Source organism: Strongyloides ratti, scaffold srae_chrx_scaffold0000002 (genome assembly GCF_001040885.1).
Source record: "Strongyloides ratti genome assembly S_ratti_ED321, scaffold srae_chrx_scaffold0000002".
NCBI lineage: Eukaryota > Metazoa > Nematoda > Chromadorea > Rhabditida > Strongyloididae > Strongyloides > Strongyloides ratti.
Window position 1 is genome coordinate 833,453 of NW_020171510.1, and position 17,274 is coordinate 850,726.

General features: G+C 19.7%; 2 protein-coding genes across 2 annotated transcripts; one reads left to right on the plus strand and one right to left on the minus strand.

The window, feature by feature from the left end:
• Nucleotides 1–78: 78 nt before the first annotated feature.
• Nucleotides 79–2,967, minus strand: SRAE_X000118700 (Sterol-sensing domain and Patched family-containing protein; the record flags this gene model as incomplete). Its single annotated transcript, XM_024646129.1, has 1 exon — nucleotides 79–2,967. One exon carries the CDS (start codon nucleotides 2,965–2,967, stop codon nucleotides 79–81), a length of 2,889 nt encoding a protein of 962 aa, XP_024498650.1.
• Nucleotides 2,968–11,140: 8,173 nt separating this feature from the next.
• On the plus strand, nucleotides 11,141–13,586 carry SRAE_X000118800 (Ets domain and Pointed domain and Winged helix-turn-helix DNA-binding domain and Sterile alpha motif/pointed domain-containing protein; the record flags this gene model as incomplete). The annotated part of the gene is made up of 3 exons (XM_024646141.1): nucleotides 11,141–12,296; nucleotides 12,659–13,262; nucleotides 13,325–13,586. 3 exons carry the CDS (start codon nucleotides 11,141–11,143, stop codon nucleotides 13,584–13,586), a joined length of 2,022 nt encoding a protein of 673 aa, XP_024498651.1.
• Nucleotides 13,587–17,274: the final 3,688 nt, after the last annotated feature.

The window sequence follows — 17,274 nt, forward strand, 5'->3', positions numbered from 1 at the left end:
TAATTTATGTGAAGAAAGTAACTAAAATAAAAATAATGTTTATATATGTACAATTTTGCAAAAAAAAAAATATTTATATTATTGTATATCTTTATCATGATTATTTACGCATCCTGATTGATCTTTCTTATAACAAACAACTGTAGTTGTTTTTTCATTTTGATAATCATTAATTTTATCTGTCCATTTAACAGTTATACTTAAAATTATTGGAAGTAATACTAATGCATGAAATGCTCCTATAATTAATACTAAAAAGATAGTTTTAAAAAAGACAAGAACCATATATGAATTTATGAAAGCAAGTATACAAACACCAAGAATTGTTGAAAGACTTCCATGTACAACAGGCCATGCTAATTTTTCCATAGCCTCAATACACCTTTCTTTTGGTGATGTTTTATTTTCATTACTTATAAAACCATAAGTTACATGTGCACTAAATTCTATTGAAAATCCAATAGCAAGAATAAGTGTTATTTGTGAAATTGGATCAAGTTTAACTTCCCATAATGATAAAAATCCTATTACTCCAATATCAATTGTTAACATTGCAATTGTTATCCATAATGTGCAAATTGGATTAGGTATAAATAATAATGCAATAAATATCATACAAAGAATGGCTAATGAATCATTTTGCATTGTATTTGGAAGTAGAACATTTAATTGATCTGCAATTGGACGTGATTGTTGATATGTAATAATATTATATTCAGGATATTCATCACATATATTACGTAAATTACTTGTTACTTCAACTAAATCAGAAGCTGTATTAAATTCAGTTACACCAATACGAAATCTAAATGATTTCATAACAAGATTATCCATATCATTTTCATTTTCCCAAACAAAATCTTGTCCCCATGTTTTATAAAAAGCAAATAAATGTGACCATTCATATACACCACGTATCCATGAATAATGATCATCTTGAAGATATGTTTCTGTTACATTAGCATATTTTATATATTCTCTTAACCAATATTGTGTTCCTTTTTTACCAATACTAAAACGTATATTACTTTCAAATTTATTAACTATTTCTTCAAGCTTATCTCTATTTTCTTTTATTGTAATATTTGGTAAATTAACAAAAGCAATAACAATTTGATCACCACCATGAAATAATTGTATTTCTGTTGCAATTGCTGTAACAATAGGATCTGATTTTATCATTAATTTATCATAATCTAAACCTTGTTCCATTTGTGTTATACCATATATTGATATAATAAGATATATTATAAATATAAAACCAATAAAAATTTTTGTTTTAATATTTAATAAAAAGGGAACATAATATTTTCTAAAAAATGATGCCATAGCTTCATTGGATCTTTCATTAAAATCAATATTATCCTCTTTAGCTTCAATTGTATTATTAGGTCCTTTAACAACAAATTTAATATTTTTATGTGATTTAATATCAAATGTATCTTCATTATCATTATTACATTTTTTGTTCTTTGAATAAAATGAATGATGATAATCTTTTGCTTTTATACATGGTATAATAGAATTTTTACCATCAATTTCAAATTTTGCACTAAATATCATTAATGCAGCAAAAAATGTAACTTGATAAATAAATGTAAAAAACATACATGCTGTTGTCATAGCACAAAAACCTTTTACAGCAAGAATATCTGTAAATGTACCAACAGCAAATGATAAAACATCTGTTATACTTGTTATAAATATTGCAATAGCTGCTTCACCCATTGAATGAATCATTCTTTCTTTTAATGCTTCATTTGTTTTTTGTGGATATAATGATTCACTATTATGCCATGCAGCAACAGTTATAAACATATCATCAACACCAATTGAAAGTACTAAAAATGGTGCAACAAGTGTTATTTCAGCAAAAAAATATCCACACCATAATAATAATCCAATACCACTTGCTATAGCCATACCTGAACATAAAACACCACCTAATGCAAGAATTGGTTTTGAACGTAAAAAATCAATTCTAATTGGAATGTATGAAAAATTTTTGTTATATATAAATTTCATTGAATATATTGCTGTAAAAGTAATTAATACAATAACAGTAACAGCAAAATATGGTTTTAAACGATTTGCATTATTTGTAAGACCAATATCAATAATTCTTGAATGTTTAATATGTAATGTTATATTTGGATGATTAGAATACTTTTGTACAATAAATTTACTAGCTTCATCTTCCCATTTCATAGCCATTTCATTATAATTTTTACTATCAAAACGTAAAAAATAAAAAAGTCTCATTGCTTTAGCTATTTTTATAGAATCATTTTTATATGTCTCAACACCACCAACATTAAATGCCATATATATTGGTGAACCATTTGTATTAGCACGAGGAAATGTAACACCAATACCATGAGCTTCAAGTTCATCTTTTCTTTGGAGTAATGTTATTATTGAATTTTGTCTATAACATTCACCTTCCCAATTTAAACAAATATCATTAAAAGTTATAAATTTTTTTTTCTCTAAATTTTTAATATCACTACTATTAAATGTTTTTTTCCATTTATTTAAAAATGGAAATGAAACATTTTCAGCAATTTCTTTTTCAATTATTTCAATATCCTTTAAATAATTTCCTTTAAGAATATTTGGATAATCAAGTATTCCATTTTCATTAACCTGTTTTTTTCCATGAACAACTACATATAAATATCTATTCCATTCAAAAGTTCGTTCAGGTAAAAATTCATTTGGTTTGACAGGCCATAATTCTCTTAAAATTTTTTCTTCATTCCAAACTGGAGCAGTTGCAGGAGTGTATAGTTTTTTTGCATCTAATAATGTTAATTCTTTTATCCAATAAAATCCTCCGGATAAGAAGAATGTAAGAAGGAGAGGAAGAAAAATAAATACAGGATAATAGTCAACTAAAAAATATTTTGTATAATATTTAAAAAATCTTATTAGAGGCTTATCCAAAGTTTTTATTTTCCATCCCATACTTTGTTAGATAAATGATAACAAAAAAAAAAGAATAATGTAAGTGATTTCTTTTATAGAAAATAAAAATTTAATAATTATTTGAAAATACCAATAATTTTAAAACTGATCACAATTAATTTTTAAATATATTTATATATATATATTTTTAATAGGTAAATGATTATAGACACTATAATTAAAGTAATTAATAATATAATAAAAATATGACATAATAATATAAATTTAAGAAAACTAATATTTTAAATAATATAGTATGGTAAAATGTTGTATAAAATAACTTTCTAATTAATACAATTAACCGTAAGATATATATATTTATATATTTAGATGTATAAACTTTTTAACATCTAAAAATTTTATAAGTAATTAATTAATGATTAACAATATAATTTTTTTCTTTATATATTTATATATATAGATATAATTAAAATAACTTTTGATCAAATATGTTATAAATATATATATATATATATATATATATATATATCAATGTATATAAAAGTTTAAGTTAAATGATTTTAAATATAGTATCGTTAATAATATAACATTGAATAATTGTCTATTGTCCTACATCATCCATGCATCTTTACTCTTACTACTTTAATAATATATATCTTTTAAATCTTATTTTGATATATAAATGTTTGATAAAACCTTCTTTTATCAAAGAAATATTCAAAAGCAATATTATAGGTAATCTATCAATTTTATTAATAATAAGTTATAAAAACCGATTTGAAGAAATAACCTTTTATGGCATAGATTAAAAAAAAAAAAAGATTTTATATGACAGATTAACACAAATAATAAATGTAGTCATTATTAAAAATGATGAAATATATTTTAAAATGAATACAAATTAAAAAAAAAAATTTTTTTTTGTTATGTCACTATTTTTAAAATAATTTAAAGCATTTTTTTTTAAAAAAAGTCAAATATTTTTTTTATTTATTTAGAAGAAAAAAATTATTTTTTTATACCTGTTGATCATAACAAGAAAATCCACAACATTAGATACATTTAGTTTTGTTTATTTTGTAAAAATTGAAAAAATTTTATTTATAACTGGTAGATTATCTTACTATTAAATGAAATCACCTTTCAAATTAATTGCTCCAAATAATTATTTCATCTTTTTTTAGTCTTTTCTTTTGATTGAAAAATGTAATTTTAAAAGTTACCCTGTATTTGTGTTAGAGAAAATAATACAAATTATAATAGGAATCAAAATTCTGGATCTTTATACAATAAAAGTGAAAGGACGTTATTAAGAAAATTTGTGATAAATTAAATTTATTTTTCTATTTCTTAACATACATCTCTTTTCTAAAGGTTTCATAAATGACGCCTATTAAAAGAAAGAAGAAAAAAAAAAAAGATAGATTATTTCCATATATCTTTGTAAAGAGAAATATAGTTTTAGTTTTTAATAAAAATAAAATAATTATTATTTATTTATGAATCATATATTTTTACATTAATTTTTCATTATATTTATAAAAAAGATATTAATATGTTAAATATTTTATTTAAAACGAAATTTTTTTAAGGAAAGAAATTTATTACAATGCTATGGTAACAAGTACATTTTTATCTTTTTTTTTCATATTTCATGTATATTTTTATGATTTTTAATTAAAGATTAAGTATAAAAGATTTATTTTTAAAATCATATATATGATAAAGAAATAAATATCTTATTATAATCAAATTATAATAAATGTTATTTATTTAAAAAAAATAATAATAATAAAATTTTTTAAATGAAAAATATTTATGTATGAGGTAAGATTCAGATTGATCGTTAACATATATAAACATATATGTATATGTGTGACCTTACATATTCTTGATAGACATTTTATACTTTAAAAAAAGATTTTAAAAAAATAAATAAATAACCTTTTACTATATTTTTTTTTGTCATATTAAAATATACATTATCAATATTTAATTACCAAATTATATTTATCTAAAAACCGACACGTGGCCATCATGTTCATTGCTTTCTTGTAAATTTTATTATTGGCTATTATTATATCACTACCCACTCATATATTAAAAATTGATGTATTATTTTAAAAATGTTAGAAGGACGTAGTTTGTTAACTATGTTTTTACCATTATTCACCAAGAAAAGAAAAGCATAATCTTAATATATATGTATATATCTAACGGCAGTAATTAATAGAATATATATATATATATATATTATCATTAAGTTGATGTGTATCTTTTAAAAATGACAAAAAAATTCTATTACTTACCCTATACAATTTGTTAACTTTTTACTTTGTCTCCCCACTCAGTTGGTAAAATTAAAATTATAGTTTTAATTTATGAGGCTTTTTATTCACCGTTATATTTTAACAAAATTTTTACCACGATTAAAGAAAGAGAGAGAGAGAGAAACTGTTTTGGTACTTTTGTGACATAATTTTTAATAGTATACATTTTCTAAATATTTTTATTATTTTTAAACATATATACACCTATAAAACAAAAATGAGTACCCATTCGTTCGTTAAAAAGTTAGAAAATTATTCTTTTTTATTGAAACATTTTTGATATGCCTAATTACCTAATTAGTAAATTTAAATTTCTTTGTATCGCATCTTTTTTTTTTTATTATTTATAATCAAAATTATATATTAATTTGACAATATGATACAAATTATATAAAAAATAATTTTTTATTACATATTTATAGATTTTTTTTTAAAAGGAATGATTGACTCTATTAAATTGTTTAACAGCTTCAAAAAAATGTTGTTTACAATTTAAACATCCTTTAAATTCATTTCCTCACTTGCCGTATAACTTTCAGAAAAAAAAAAAAAAAAAAACTATAAATATTTTCATTCTTGGACATACTTTTAAAAAAATATATATATTCTATAGTTGTTAAAAGTTCGTTAATTTTTCGTATCTTTATTATTATTATTTTTTTTTCTCTATCTTTTTAATTTGAATTTGTTGAAAAATTAGTTTATATTAAAATAATTTATTTTTTAATATATGTTATTTGAAACAATAGAATAACACTGCCTACAACTGCACTTAATGTTTATAGTATAAAAATTGTTCCGTATAAAAACTACAAACATTTAGTCTTAAAGTTTTTTTTTTATTTTTATCAAAAAATATATTTAGTCTCTTTTATAATATTATTTGGTTAAAATTTCTACATCAACTAACATTATAATGGATGAAATAACTTCCTCTTCTTTACAATATTTATATATATTTAAGTTTGGGGTATACCGAATATAATATAATAATGTATAAAAGATTAGGGACTTTAGATGTTTGATCATTAGAATTGCTTATCAACAATTTTAATATAAGAACACTATGTATTAATAGGTTTGTCATTCTCATAACCCACCTATAAAAGATAATTAAAGTTAGAATGCCATTCAAATCACATCCTCAACATTTTGTTTGATTAACTTTAAATATATAAAGAATAATAAAATTTAAATAATTAGAAAAATTTTTAACGTAAACTTTATTATATTATAGTCATCTTTGATCTCTTATTAAATTATTAAACAATTGAGACTGTATCATATGTATGTTAACTGAAAATATTTGTCTAATATACTTTAAAATTATCATTTTGCCATCCAACTTTCTTTTAATAATTATTTTAAAGATTTGTATCCTTTTTATATATTTTAAATTTCCTTTTTTCCATTTAAATATTGTTTACATTAATATTTTTTTATAATAATTAATTGTACATATACAAGTCTAATTATAAATAATTTAAAAAGAAAATTTTTTTTTTTTATATTAATATAAAAACAAAATATATATATATATATTTAAATATATTTCCTTTCATCATTATATTTAAGGTGATGATTTATCTATCTTAAATATTACTGAAGGAAAAAATAATTATTTTTTATATAATTATTATTATTATTATGTCTATCTATTTAATTTAAAATATATATATTTTTTCTTTTTTATTTATTAAATAATTAAATATAGTAAGAAAAAGTTGTAAAATTTTAAAAAAAAATAAAATAAGAGATAAGAAAATTACGTCATCAAAAATGATATATATTAAGGTTCTTCATGCGAAAATTTTTTCCTTCATATACAATGTATACCATCAATATAACATATTCATCTGCGATAATATGTGTATATGTTGGTGGTGAGTTTACATAAGCAGAAAATAAAATTATGATATTTGTACTTTGTAAAATACACAGAAGGAGAAATGAGTATATGTGTAGTGATGATGATGTCTTTGTATATAAAAATGTACAAAATAACTTTTCAACAACTACTTGAAAAAATTTATTAATTAGAAGTGTGATAAACATATACATTAATTAGTCATCTATTGGAATAGATAATAAATATTCATAACTACATTTTTAATAAAGCATGTTGATATTTTTGTCATCAAAAAAAATATGATCTACGTAATATTAAATATATATTTATTTAAATACTATATTGAAATAAAATCTATATAATATTACACTTGTAAAAAGTCGGTTTTTGCTTGTTATGTAAAATATATTATATTATGTCGGGTGTAGGAGATATATTAAATATAATATGAACAAACAGTAATATCATTATCATTGACTGATGGTGGTTAGTGGATAAAGTGTAAATGAAAATATTTTAATAGTAATATTAAACTTTTTTTTTTTATTATTTTTTTTGTCATATACATTTATCGAAATGTTACATTTTTTTTAATGTACTTTAAGAAAAGTAATTTTTAAAATTATTTTTACTTTAATCTTTTAAATATATATACTAAAAATTAAAGATAATATGTATATTTCTACATTATTACTTTTATAAGATAAGTATAAAATTTTAGTTTAATTATTTTTTCATTTAACTTTGTATTACCTTTATACTTTTTATTTAACAAAAATCTTTTGTAAAAATATTCTTTATAGAACATCAAACCAAAAAATGTAGGACATGGCAACATAATCTTTTTTATTTTCTTTTATATAAGTAATTATTTTATAGACAATTTTTTTGTGAGTATACAAAATTGTTATTTTTAAGTTGAATAAAAAATTTTTTATTATATTTTTAAGTAATTAACTTTTACTTAATATAATATAATGATAAACAAAAAAAATATTTTTTTTTAAGTGCAATATTCTTGGTTAATTTAATGAAAGTAAGTCATTTTAATTTTTTATATTTTTTTTAACTATGTAAATATAAATAAGCTCTATTTTTGATTATCCATTTTCATCTTCTCTTTCTATGAAACATAAAATTTGTAGTTTTTGATAGAGTTATGTTTCAATTATGTTAAAATAACTTCACACTATGTTCCTCTTATTCGTACTTTTTTTTTTTAATAATTTTTAATTGACAATATAGAAGAATACTTTGGTGGGGAGTAAAAATTTTAAAAGTACAAAAAACATTATTCATAGAGGTGTAGTTATAGTAAATGACATCAAATTTATTCTTCAATATACTCCAGACATTTCAATACTCATTTAATTTATGATCAGCAATAATCACACCTTAATCGCAAAACCAGCGACATTGTTGACAGAAAAAAAATTTTTTCTTTTTTTTTTTTTCTTTATTTATAAAACCAATGGTTGGCATGAATTATAATAAATATACATTGAATATATATATATATATATATGTATATGACCAGTTGTTGAGTAAATATATAATTTTAAGTTTCATTCCTTTATTAAAAAATGTTTACTTGTTTTGATGTCTTACCCTTTTAAATTTTTAGATATGTCTTAACCATAAACAACTTTCAATTCCATTTTAACATTGTAAATGGCAGTAGTAAATTAAATTTGTAACAAAAAATTTACAGGTTACTGATAAAAATACTAATTAAAATATATTCTAGAAATTTTGCACTTGTAAAATTGTTCTTTGAAACATTAAAAATACGTCTTTTTTTTTCTTTTAACTAACATTTTTAAATTTATTATATTTAATTTTTGACAATAATTATTTTACGGTTATTAAATATAGAAAAAAAAAGAAAACAACAATATAATAATAGTGGTTTCATAGTTTATTATATAATAGATCACGTGTCTTACTCCTCTTATATTATTTTCAATAATTAAAATGCTTTTATCATTAAAACTTTATTTTCACTTCCTTCCTTTTAATCATTCAAAAATAATTGTATATATGTATAGTTTAAAGAAAAAGTATATCTGAATTTTTAAGTACTTTAAAAAGTATCGCAAAATTTTATAGAAAGCTTCCTTTTTCATTTTCTACTCATTCCAATAGTACATTATCATACATTTTTTAAATCTTCTAGATGAAAAAGGCAATACTATATATCGCTCTGTTATATTCATTTCCTAGTAGTGAAAAGATGATTGAAATTTTATGCAATGTTTCCTTTTACATAACTTTCTCTCTCATTATCATGAAGTTTATTATATAAGAATTGAAGCTTTTTTAAATTTCAAAAAGAGAGATAGATAGATAGATAGAGTGATAGATAGACAGAAAAAGGCAACAAAATAAAATATAAAATAGTCCTCAATTTTTTTTATTATTAATATTTTAACAAATATATTAGTTTCCTTATTTAATTTAAATCTTATTCAAAATCTTTTTTTTTTTCTTAGCTAATCCGTGTTTTATTATACAGTTATATTTAAATGTAATTAATATAATATCATATTTATTAAACTATTTAAATTTTTTTTTATATTTTAATAATGATACATTTTAATATCTAAGAAAAAAATATTAATAAGATTTTTATTTTAATATATCTCAAAGAAAATCTTTAATTAGTAGATAATACCTTGTTTTTTAAGGATAAAAATAGTGTGAAAAATAAATATTATTACTAGCATTTTCAAATTAAACTTTCATATATTAGATATTAATAATTCAAATTATAATTTCTGATAAAATATTATATGGCATTAAATAAAATTTTTATAGATATTTATTTTATTATAATGTAATGTAATGATCACATAACATAATGTTGTGTGAATTAACCATTAAGCATAACTAAATAAGACAAGTTCACATGCCTTTTTTATTTTTTTTCTTTATAATTTAATTTAAATGTTAAGAAAAACTAAATAATGTTTTCTTATTTCTTTTATCTTTCATACGACCTGTTTATATTGCCCCAAATATAAATAACATATAATATTATATATAATAATACAAATTTATATATATATAAAATTATATGTCTAAGTTAAAAAAAAATTAATTTATTTCTGATTAAAAAAGTAAATATACTTCAATTAAAAAATTAATAAAAAAATATTGCTAATTATTTTATACTTTACCTCATAAAAAGTTAACATTTAAAAAAAAAATTTAAAAAGTATATTTGCGTGGTTGGTTCCAGAATTTTTTGTTTTCCAGACACTAACAACTACAAATATATTACTTTTTATAAAATATATTTGAATAATTTTTCAGTTGTCCTTACACTATCTATTTTACATTAGTTTTTCTTCCTAAGCTTCCTCTGATATCTCTTTTCAGACACACTAGAAATATATATAATATTGCATTGAACTTTCCAACATATATACATATGTATATTCCCTACACTTCCTGTTAGTATTGCGTTCTCATAGCTGGCTTATTTTATTAGACCCCCTAAAAAATTAAATTTTTGAAACTTCCGCAATGACTACATACTCTCTTTTATTATATACATATATTCTTTTATTACTCAATTATTCAGTAGACGTATAAATATATTTTTATATTATAGTGGCGTAAAATAATATATATATATATATATATATATATATATATATTTATTTATTTACTCCTAGTAAGAACAATTTAGTATTAATTATAAATATATATATGTATAAAATATTGTTTTAACTAAATTATTTTATGTTTTTTTTTTTTTAAATTATATTTTTTAATATTAAATAATTCGTTATATTTTATAGAAAATCATTTTATTATAAAAAGAAACAAAAAAAAATTTTTTTTTATCTACTATATATTATTTCTCTTGATATGTTCATAAATAGAGAATGCTGATCTGTTTGTGGAAATTAAATATCAAAGATTACTATTAACAAAACTTTAAATAAATTTTTATTTAAAAAAGAATAAAAGATATTATACAAATATTTTAAGACCTACCAATAAAAAGTTTGGTAGTTCTTAAGAAATGAAAAAACAATCTATTTGGAACGAAAATAAATATAATTGTCCTGCCATTGCATCTTCGCCACCAAAAATAATCAAATCTTCACCTGATAATTTTATTGATCCTGGCAGTTTTATACCATCGCGTTTTTCAATCATTGGGTCCAATAATATTAGTGGGGACGTTACATCGTCGGCTATACCAGCCAAATATTTATTAGCAGCAGCTTTTGCTTCAAATTCTCAAATAGCAAATATTCCACAAGGAAATTCATTAAATGTCTTTAAATCGTTAACATCCGATTCAATTGGTTCATCTATTCAACAACCTATTAGTACATTTTCATTAAACGGATGTCAACAAACATCAAATCTTTTTCAACATACAATAAATAATTCTTTACAAGGAAAAACACCAACAACAAATTTTTTAGCAAATTCGCCACTCTTTCAAACTTCATCTTTAGATCAAACTACAAATAATCTTTTGTTACCTCGGTTAGGAACAAATAATTTTACAATATCTTCACCAGGACAACAATTAAATCAAAATTTAATAGATGATACAATATCATCATCTAATAATAGTGCATTTTCAGTTATTCCTAATACAACACAAAATAATAATAAATATTCATTAACAAATACCATTGGTGGTAATACGTTATCAAATAATTGTCCTTCTATAACATCTAATTCTGATATAGTATCTGCAGCTTCTATGGCAGCAGCATTAGTTGCAGATAAAGCACTAAATTCATCTCCATTCCAAAATCAAAGAAATTCATTTAGTTTAGACAATCCGATGCAATCTCCTTTAAATAATCCATCACTTTATCCACAATTATTTTGTCTTCAAGGATTACTTGATGGCATCAATACAAATATATTACGATCTCATATGAATACTTCACAGTATAAACCTATTCCAAATAATACCCATGTTGATCTCACACGTTTCCGTTATAAATCACCAAAAGATTGGACGGCTGATGATGTACTAGCATGGATGATAGACGTTGCAAAACGGCATAATATTGGAATGGAGAGATTTGACTTGACACAATTTGCTACTATTAATGGTAACTTGCTTTTAATGATGCAAGAGGAACATTTTATTGAACGTGAACCAACACATGGAAAATTGCTATATCAAGAATTGTTAAATTTAATTTCTGGTAAGTATTAAAAATTTACATATATATATATATATATATATATATATATATATATATATATATATATATATATATATATTTATACATATTTTATATATATGTATATATATATATATTTTTTTTTTCTTTTAATTATCACCTTTATCTTTTTCTCATTCCCATGATATATAGATGTTATCATACTCTATAAAATTAATGAGAATTTTCTTTCATAATTGTTAATTAATAAATATTTCGTATGAGTAAGTATAAAGATTTTAATGAGACTAGATTATCTTTATATACTATTCTACAAATACGTCAATAGAATAAAAAGAAAAAAAAAAACAAAAAGTGCAAATAATATTTTTAATGTATTTTAGAAACGAACAACAATTATAAAAAAGTTGAAGAAAGTGCAGTTTCTTATTTAGTTCAACGATTAAAGGAAGAGGAAACAAGAAATAAAAATACAAATAATCTCTTAGTAGCACAAACATTAGATAATAACTTTGGAATAAGTAGAAATCAAGTGTTGGCAGGTAAAGCAATATCATTTCAATCATTATTAAATGCCTCTTCGCAAGATACGAATTCGCAAATGAATATTTCCAATTCTATTCCAAGTTTAGGAATTCATCAACAAACAAATAATAGTCACCTAAATTATTCAAATCATGAGAAGACACAGTCATTAATGAAGACATCTCCTCACAATATTGAACAAAAATTAAATAAAACGGATTCAATGATTGTTAATGGATCCTTTAATTTACAAAATAATCCTCTTCATTCATCACCATCAACATCATCGTTTATATCAAGTCAAAATAATGAACAAATAATTGAAAGAAATACTAATACACTTATTCAAAAATCAAAAGAAGTTAAACCTAGAAAAAGATCTCAACATACAAAGGGAAATAAATTGTGGGAATTTATAAGAGATGCATTAAGGGATCCAATAACAAACCCTTCTATAGTTAAGTAAGTATATATATATATAACTTTATTAATATTTTATAATAATATTTTTTTTTTCTTTTTAGATGGGAAGATCCTCATCAAGGTGTTTTTAGAATAATAGAATCAGAAAAATTGGCACGTTTGTGGGGAGAGAAAAAAAATAATCAAAAGATGACTTATGAAAAATTAAGTAGAGCAATGAGAACATATTATGAGAAACAAATTCTTGTACCAGTTCCAAAAACAGGATTATATCCTAAAAAATTAGTCTACAAATTTGGACCTTGCGCTCTTGGCTGGAAGACTGATATGTGTTCAGGAATCCTCAAGCGCAATTATGAATAGATATTGGTTTTTTCTAGTATTTTTTTATTATAGAATTCTATATATATTATATATACTATATATTTACAAAAAAAAATGATAACTTGCTTAGTTAATTGTTATATATATTTTTAAATGATAAATTTGATGTTTTACCATTTTGTGGTTTTTTTATCTTAAAAACATTGTATAAAGAAATTTAGCTTAGAGTTAAAAAATTTATCTAATCTTTATTAAACCATATTTTCTCGCTTAATCATACATATTTTTTATATTTATTCAAAACAAAATTACGTTTTTCCGAGAAAATTAGTAGTCCATGTATGATAAATGTTATTTAAATGATAGCAAACTTTATTATGTTAAATTAAAGAACAAACTTTCATATTTATCTGTTTTAAAGAAAAAAAAAAGAATAAATGATAAAATTTTTTTTTAAAAAAGGGAACAATTTTTATTTTAAAAACTTAGATAGTTTAAGAAGATGAATGATTACATAACCGTTATTATAAATTGATACAAATTACAGCCCACATTAATTTTTATCTATGTAATTTTTTTTTTGTTGAAAATTATTTAATTTCCAGTTTATGATCTTATTCTAACTCTAATTAACTAACTGCAAAAGATTAAAAGTTATATAATTTTTCAAAGCTAATTTTAATTTGTTAAAATTAATGTTATTTTTATAGTTAAAATAGATTTAATAAAAAATCAAAATTTATGTACATTACAATCAATAAATAAATGATTAATGAATTTTTTTTCTTACAATGAGGATTAAAATTATATAATATTTTTTAACAAAATTGATAAACGTCTTATTACATATAACGTTTTTATAAATTATTTACATATATAATTTGTCTGTCATTGTTAAATAATAAGTTTGTAGAGTGATAAAAGATTATCATTAATATTTGTCTAATGAGGAAAATATTTTAATTGATAAATTTGTTTATTTCTTTATAAAATATTTATATATATATATATATATTATTTTCTACACTTAGAAAGAGTGTAATTTAAAATAAGTAAACCTTTAGAAAAGTTTAAAAATTATTCAATAGAAATTATTGATAAATATTTTTTTAAAAAAAGTGTATAAAGATTATCAAATTTTAAATATTCAAAGGGAAAGAAATAAATTATTTATTTTATGTCATTATTATGCATAAATAAAGGGAATGAAATAAAATAATTTAATCATAACAAACAGTACTTTTTTAAAATAAAAGGTACATTTTTATTTCAAGGTCATTTTTTTTCATTTACTGACATATTGTATGTGAATAGTTACAAAAAATAATAAATTATTTTAAATTTTTATTTATTTTTAAAGCACTTGTTTATTAAAATATATAAAAAATTAAATATTAAAGAAATTTATGTTATATTCGTTTTTAAAATTAATAATTTTATTTTTTTATTTTTTAGTAGTTAATATTTAATTATATTTTTGATAATAATTTCAGTAATATATTTAAAAATTATTTTCTATATAACGAAAAAAATTAATTTCAATTTTAAATTATTATTTATTATAGAATATTTAAATAAAATTATATATCTTTATTCTTGAGAAATTTATAATAACTATAGTAGGTGTTTTATCTTAAAGACCTTTTCGTTTAATTAAAATTATTATAACTTTTAATATCTCACAATATTTTCAATAAATTATTAGATAACATATTTAAAAACATAAAAAAAAAATTTTTTCAAAAATTTTTTAAGACATTCTATTTAGAATAAATGAAAAACGATTAAAAAAAAAGTTAAAATAAAAAAAAATGAATTATACAAGTATTTTATTAAAAAAAATGAGTTTTATGCATTGTTGATATATATTTCTTGATATCTATTGTTGAAAATTTATTCTTTATTAAATTATCGCTCTTAATTGTCAAATGAAATAATAATGATTTAAATTTCCATATTTTTAATTGAAATTTTTAATAAATAAGCATCTTCAAAGTTTTTAATTTCAATTTTAGAAGCTTTAAAATTGCATCAAGTTTTTAAAAAAAATGCCATAATCTTCTTTGATAAAAAGAGGGACTGAAATTATATGAAATTTTAGAAAAATTCTAGGTTTTCAATATAAATATTGCAGTACTAAGAACTACATTAAAATTTATCTTTTATCTGTTAATATATTATTTTTAAATTGTATTGAAAACCTTGTTTAATTTATAAAAACATTAATTAAAAAACTAGGAAAAATTGTCTAAATAAATTATTTACTACTGTAATAAAAATAAATAATTACAATATTTTTAAAATTATATTCATTTTCTATGAATTTAAATATTGAAAAAAAAACGATTTTTGAAGTATTGTTTACCAAGGAAGTTAACATTATTTATTTAACATTCTTTAGAAAAAATGTTTTTTAAATTTATTTTTTTTAAATAGTTAATATTATATAAATATATTATGATTTGTAAAAAAGCTAGAAAAAGCTAATTTTTGTGTGAAAAATTAAAAAAAAAATTATATATATTTTTATACCTTTGATTTAATTAAAATTGTTTTAATTTTCATAAATAACTATATAGATTTAACCACATTTTACTTTATTTACACTTTTTTCAATCTCTACAAATGATAAATATAATTTAATTTTTCTTATAAAAAATTAACATTTTTAAGACACTTAAATTGTTTTCTCTCTTTAATTTACTTGAAATAAACATATATTATAAAAAAACACTAAGTTTTAGCTTTCCAATGATAATAAAATATATTAAAATTTAAATAAAAATTTAAAATTTATAAATAATTTTTGTTTGGTTTGTTAAAATAAAAAAAATAATAAATTTAATGCTTATGATTTTTTAATATTGTAAATTAAAAAGAACTTTTTTTTCTACATTTTTTTTTGCATTTTTTTGCAATTTTTTTTTGTATGAAACTTAAATCAAAATATTGAATTTTAAACTTTAAATAATGAATTGCAATAAATTATTACTTAATTCATTTATTTTTAAAATATAAATTATTAAAAAATTTTTAATTTAAATAAATTTGTCTTAAAAGAAATTTTAATTAAAAAATTTTTTTAAAATATCTCTCTTCTTGACAATTCCTCATGGATATAAAGTTGAAGATGATAAACTATGATATAAATAATTAATAAGCTAATTCATTTACATAGGTATATTACAATTTTTAATTATGTTAATCTTTTTTCTTTCTAATATTATATTTTAATTATGTACAAATTTTCAATCATATTAAAAATGTTTAAATCATTTTTTATTTGTAAAATTACCAAATTTTTAGTGTTATTATTACTGATAAGATGGTACTTTATGTAAATCTTTTTATCAATGATTTTTGAATATATATTTGCATTGCTTGTTATTTATCATTTCTCATTTTATTTGTATGATCTTTAAGTATATATTTTGTCAATTCTTGATATTTTAAATGACTGTTTGTATTTCATTAAAATGAACGATTTTAATCAATGTTTACCTTGTTTTTATTAACTATAATGATGTAAAAGTTTTTAAAATTAATAAAAAGGACTTATAAAAAATTTAAGCATAATATTTAAATAAAATTAATTATTAAATATAATAAAAATTTTGAAATTATTTTATATATTTATGTGATCATTATATTTTAATTATTATTCTTGAACATTTTTATCATAAATAAAAGATTTATTGTAAATAAAAAAAATTATTTAGCTGTTAGC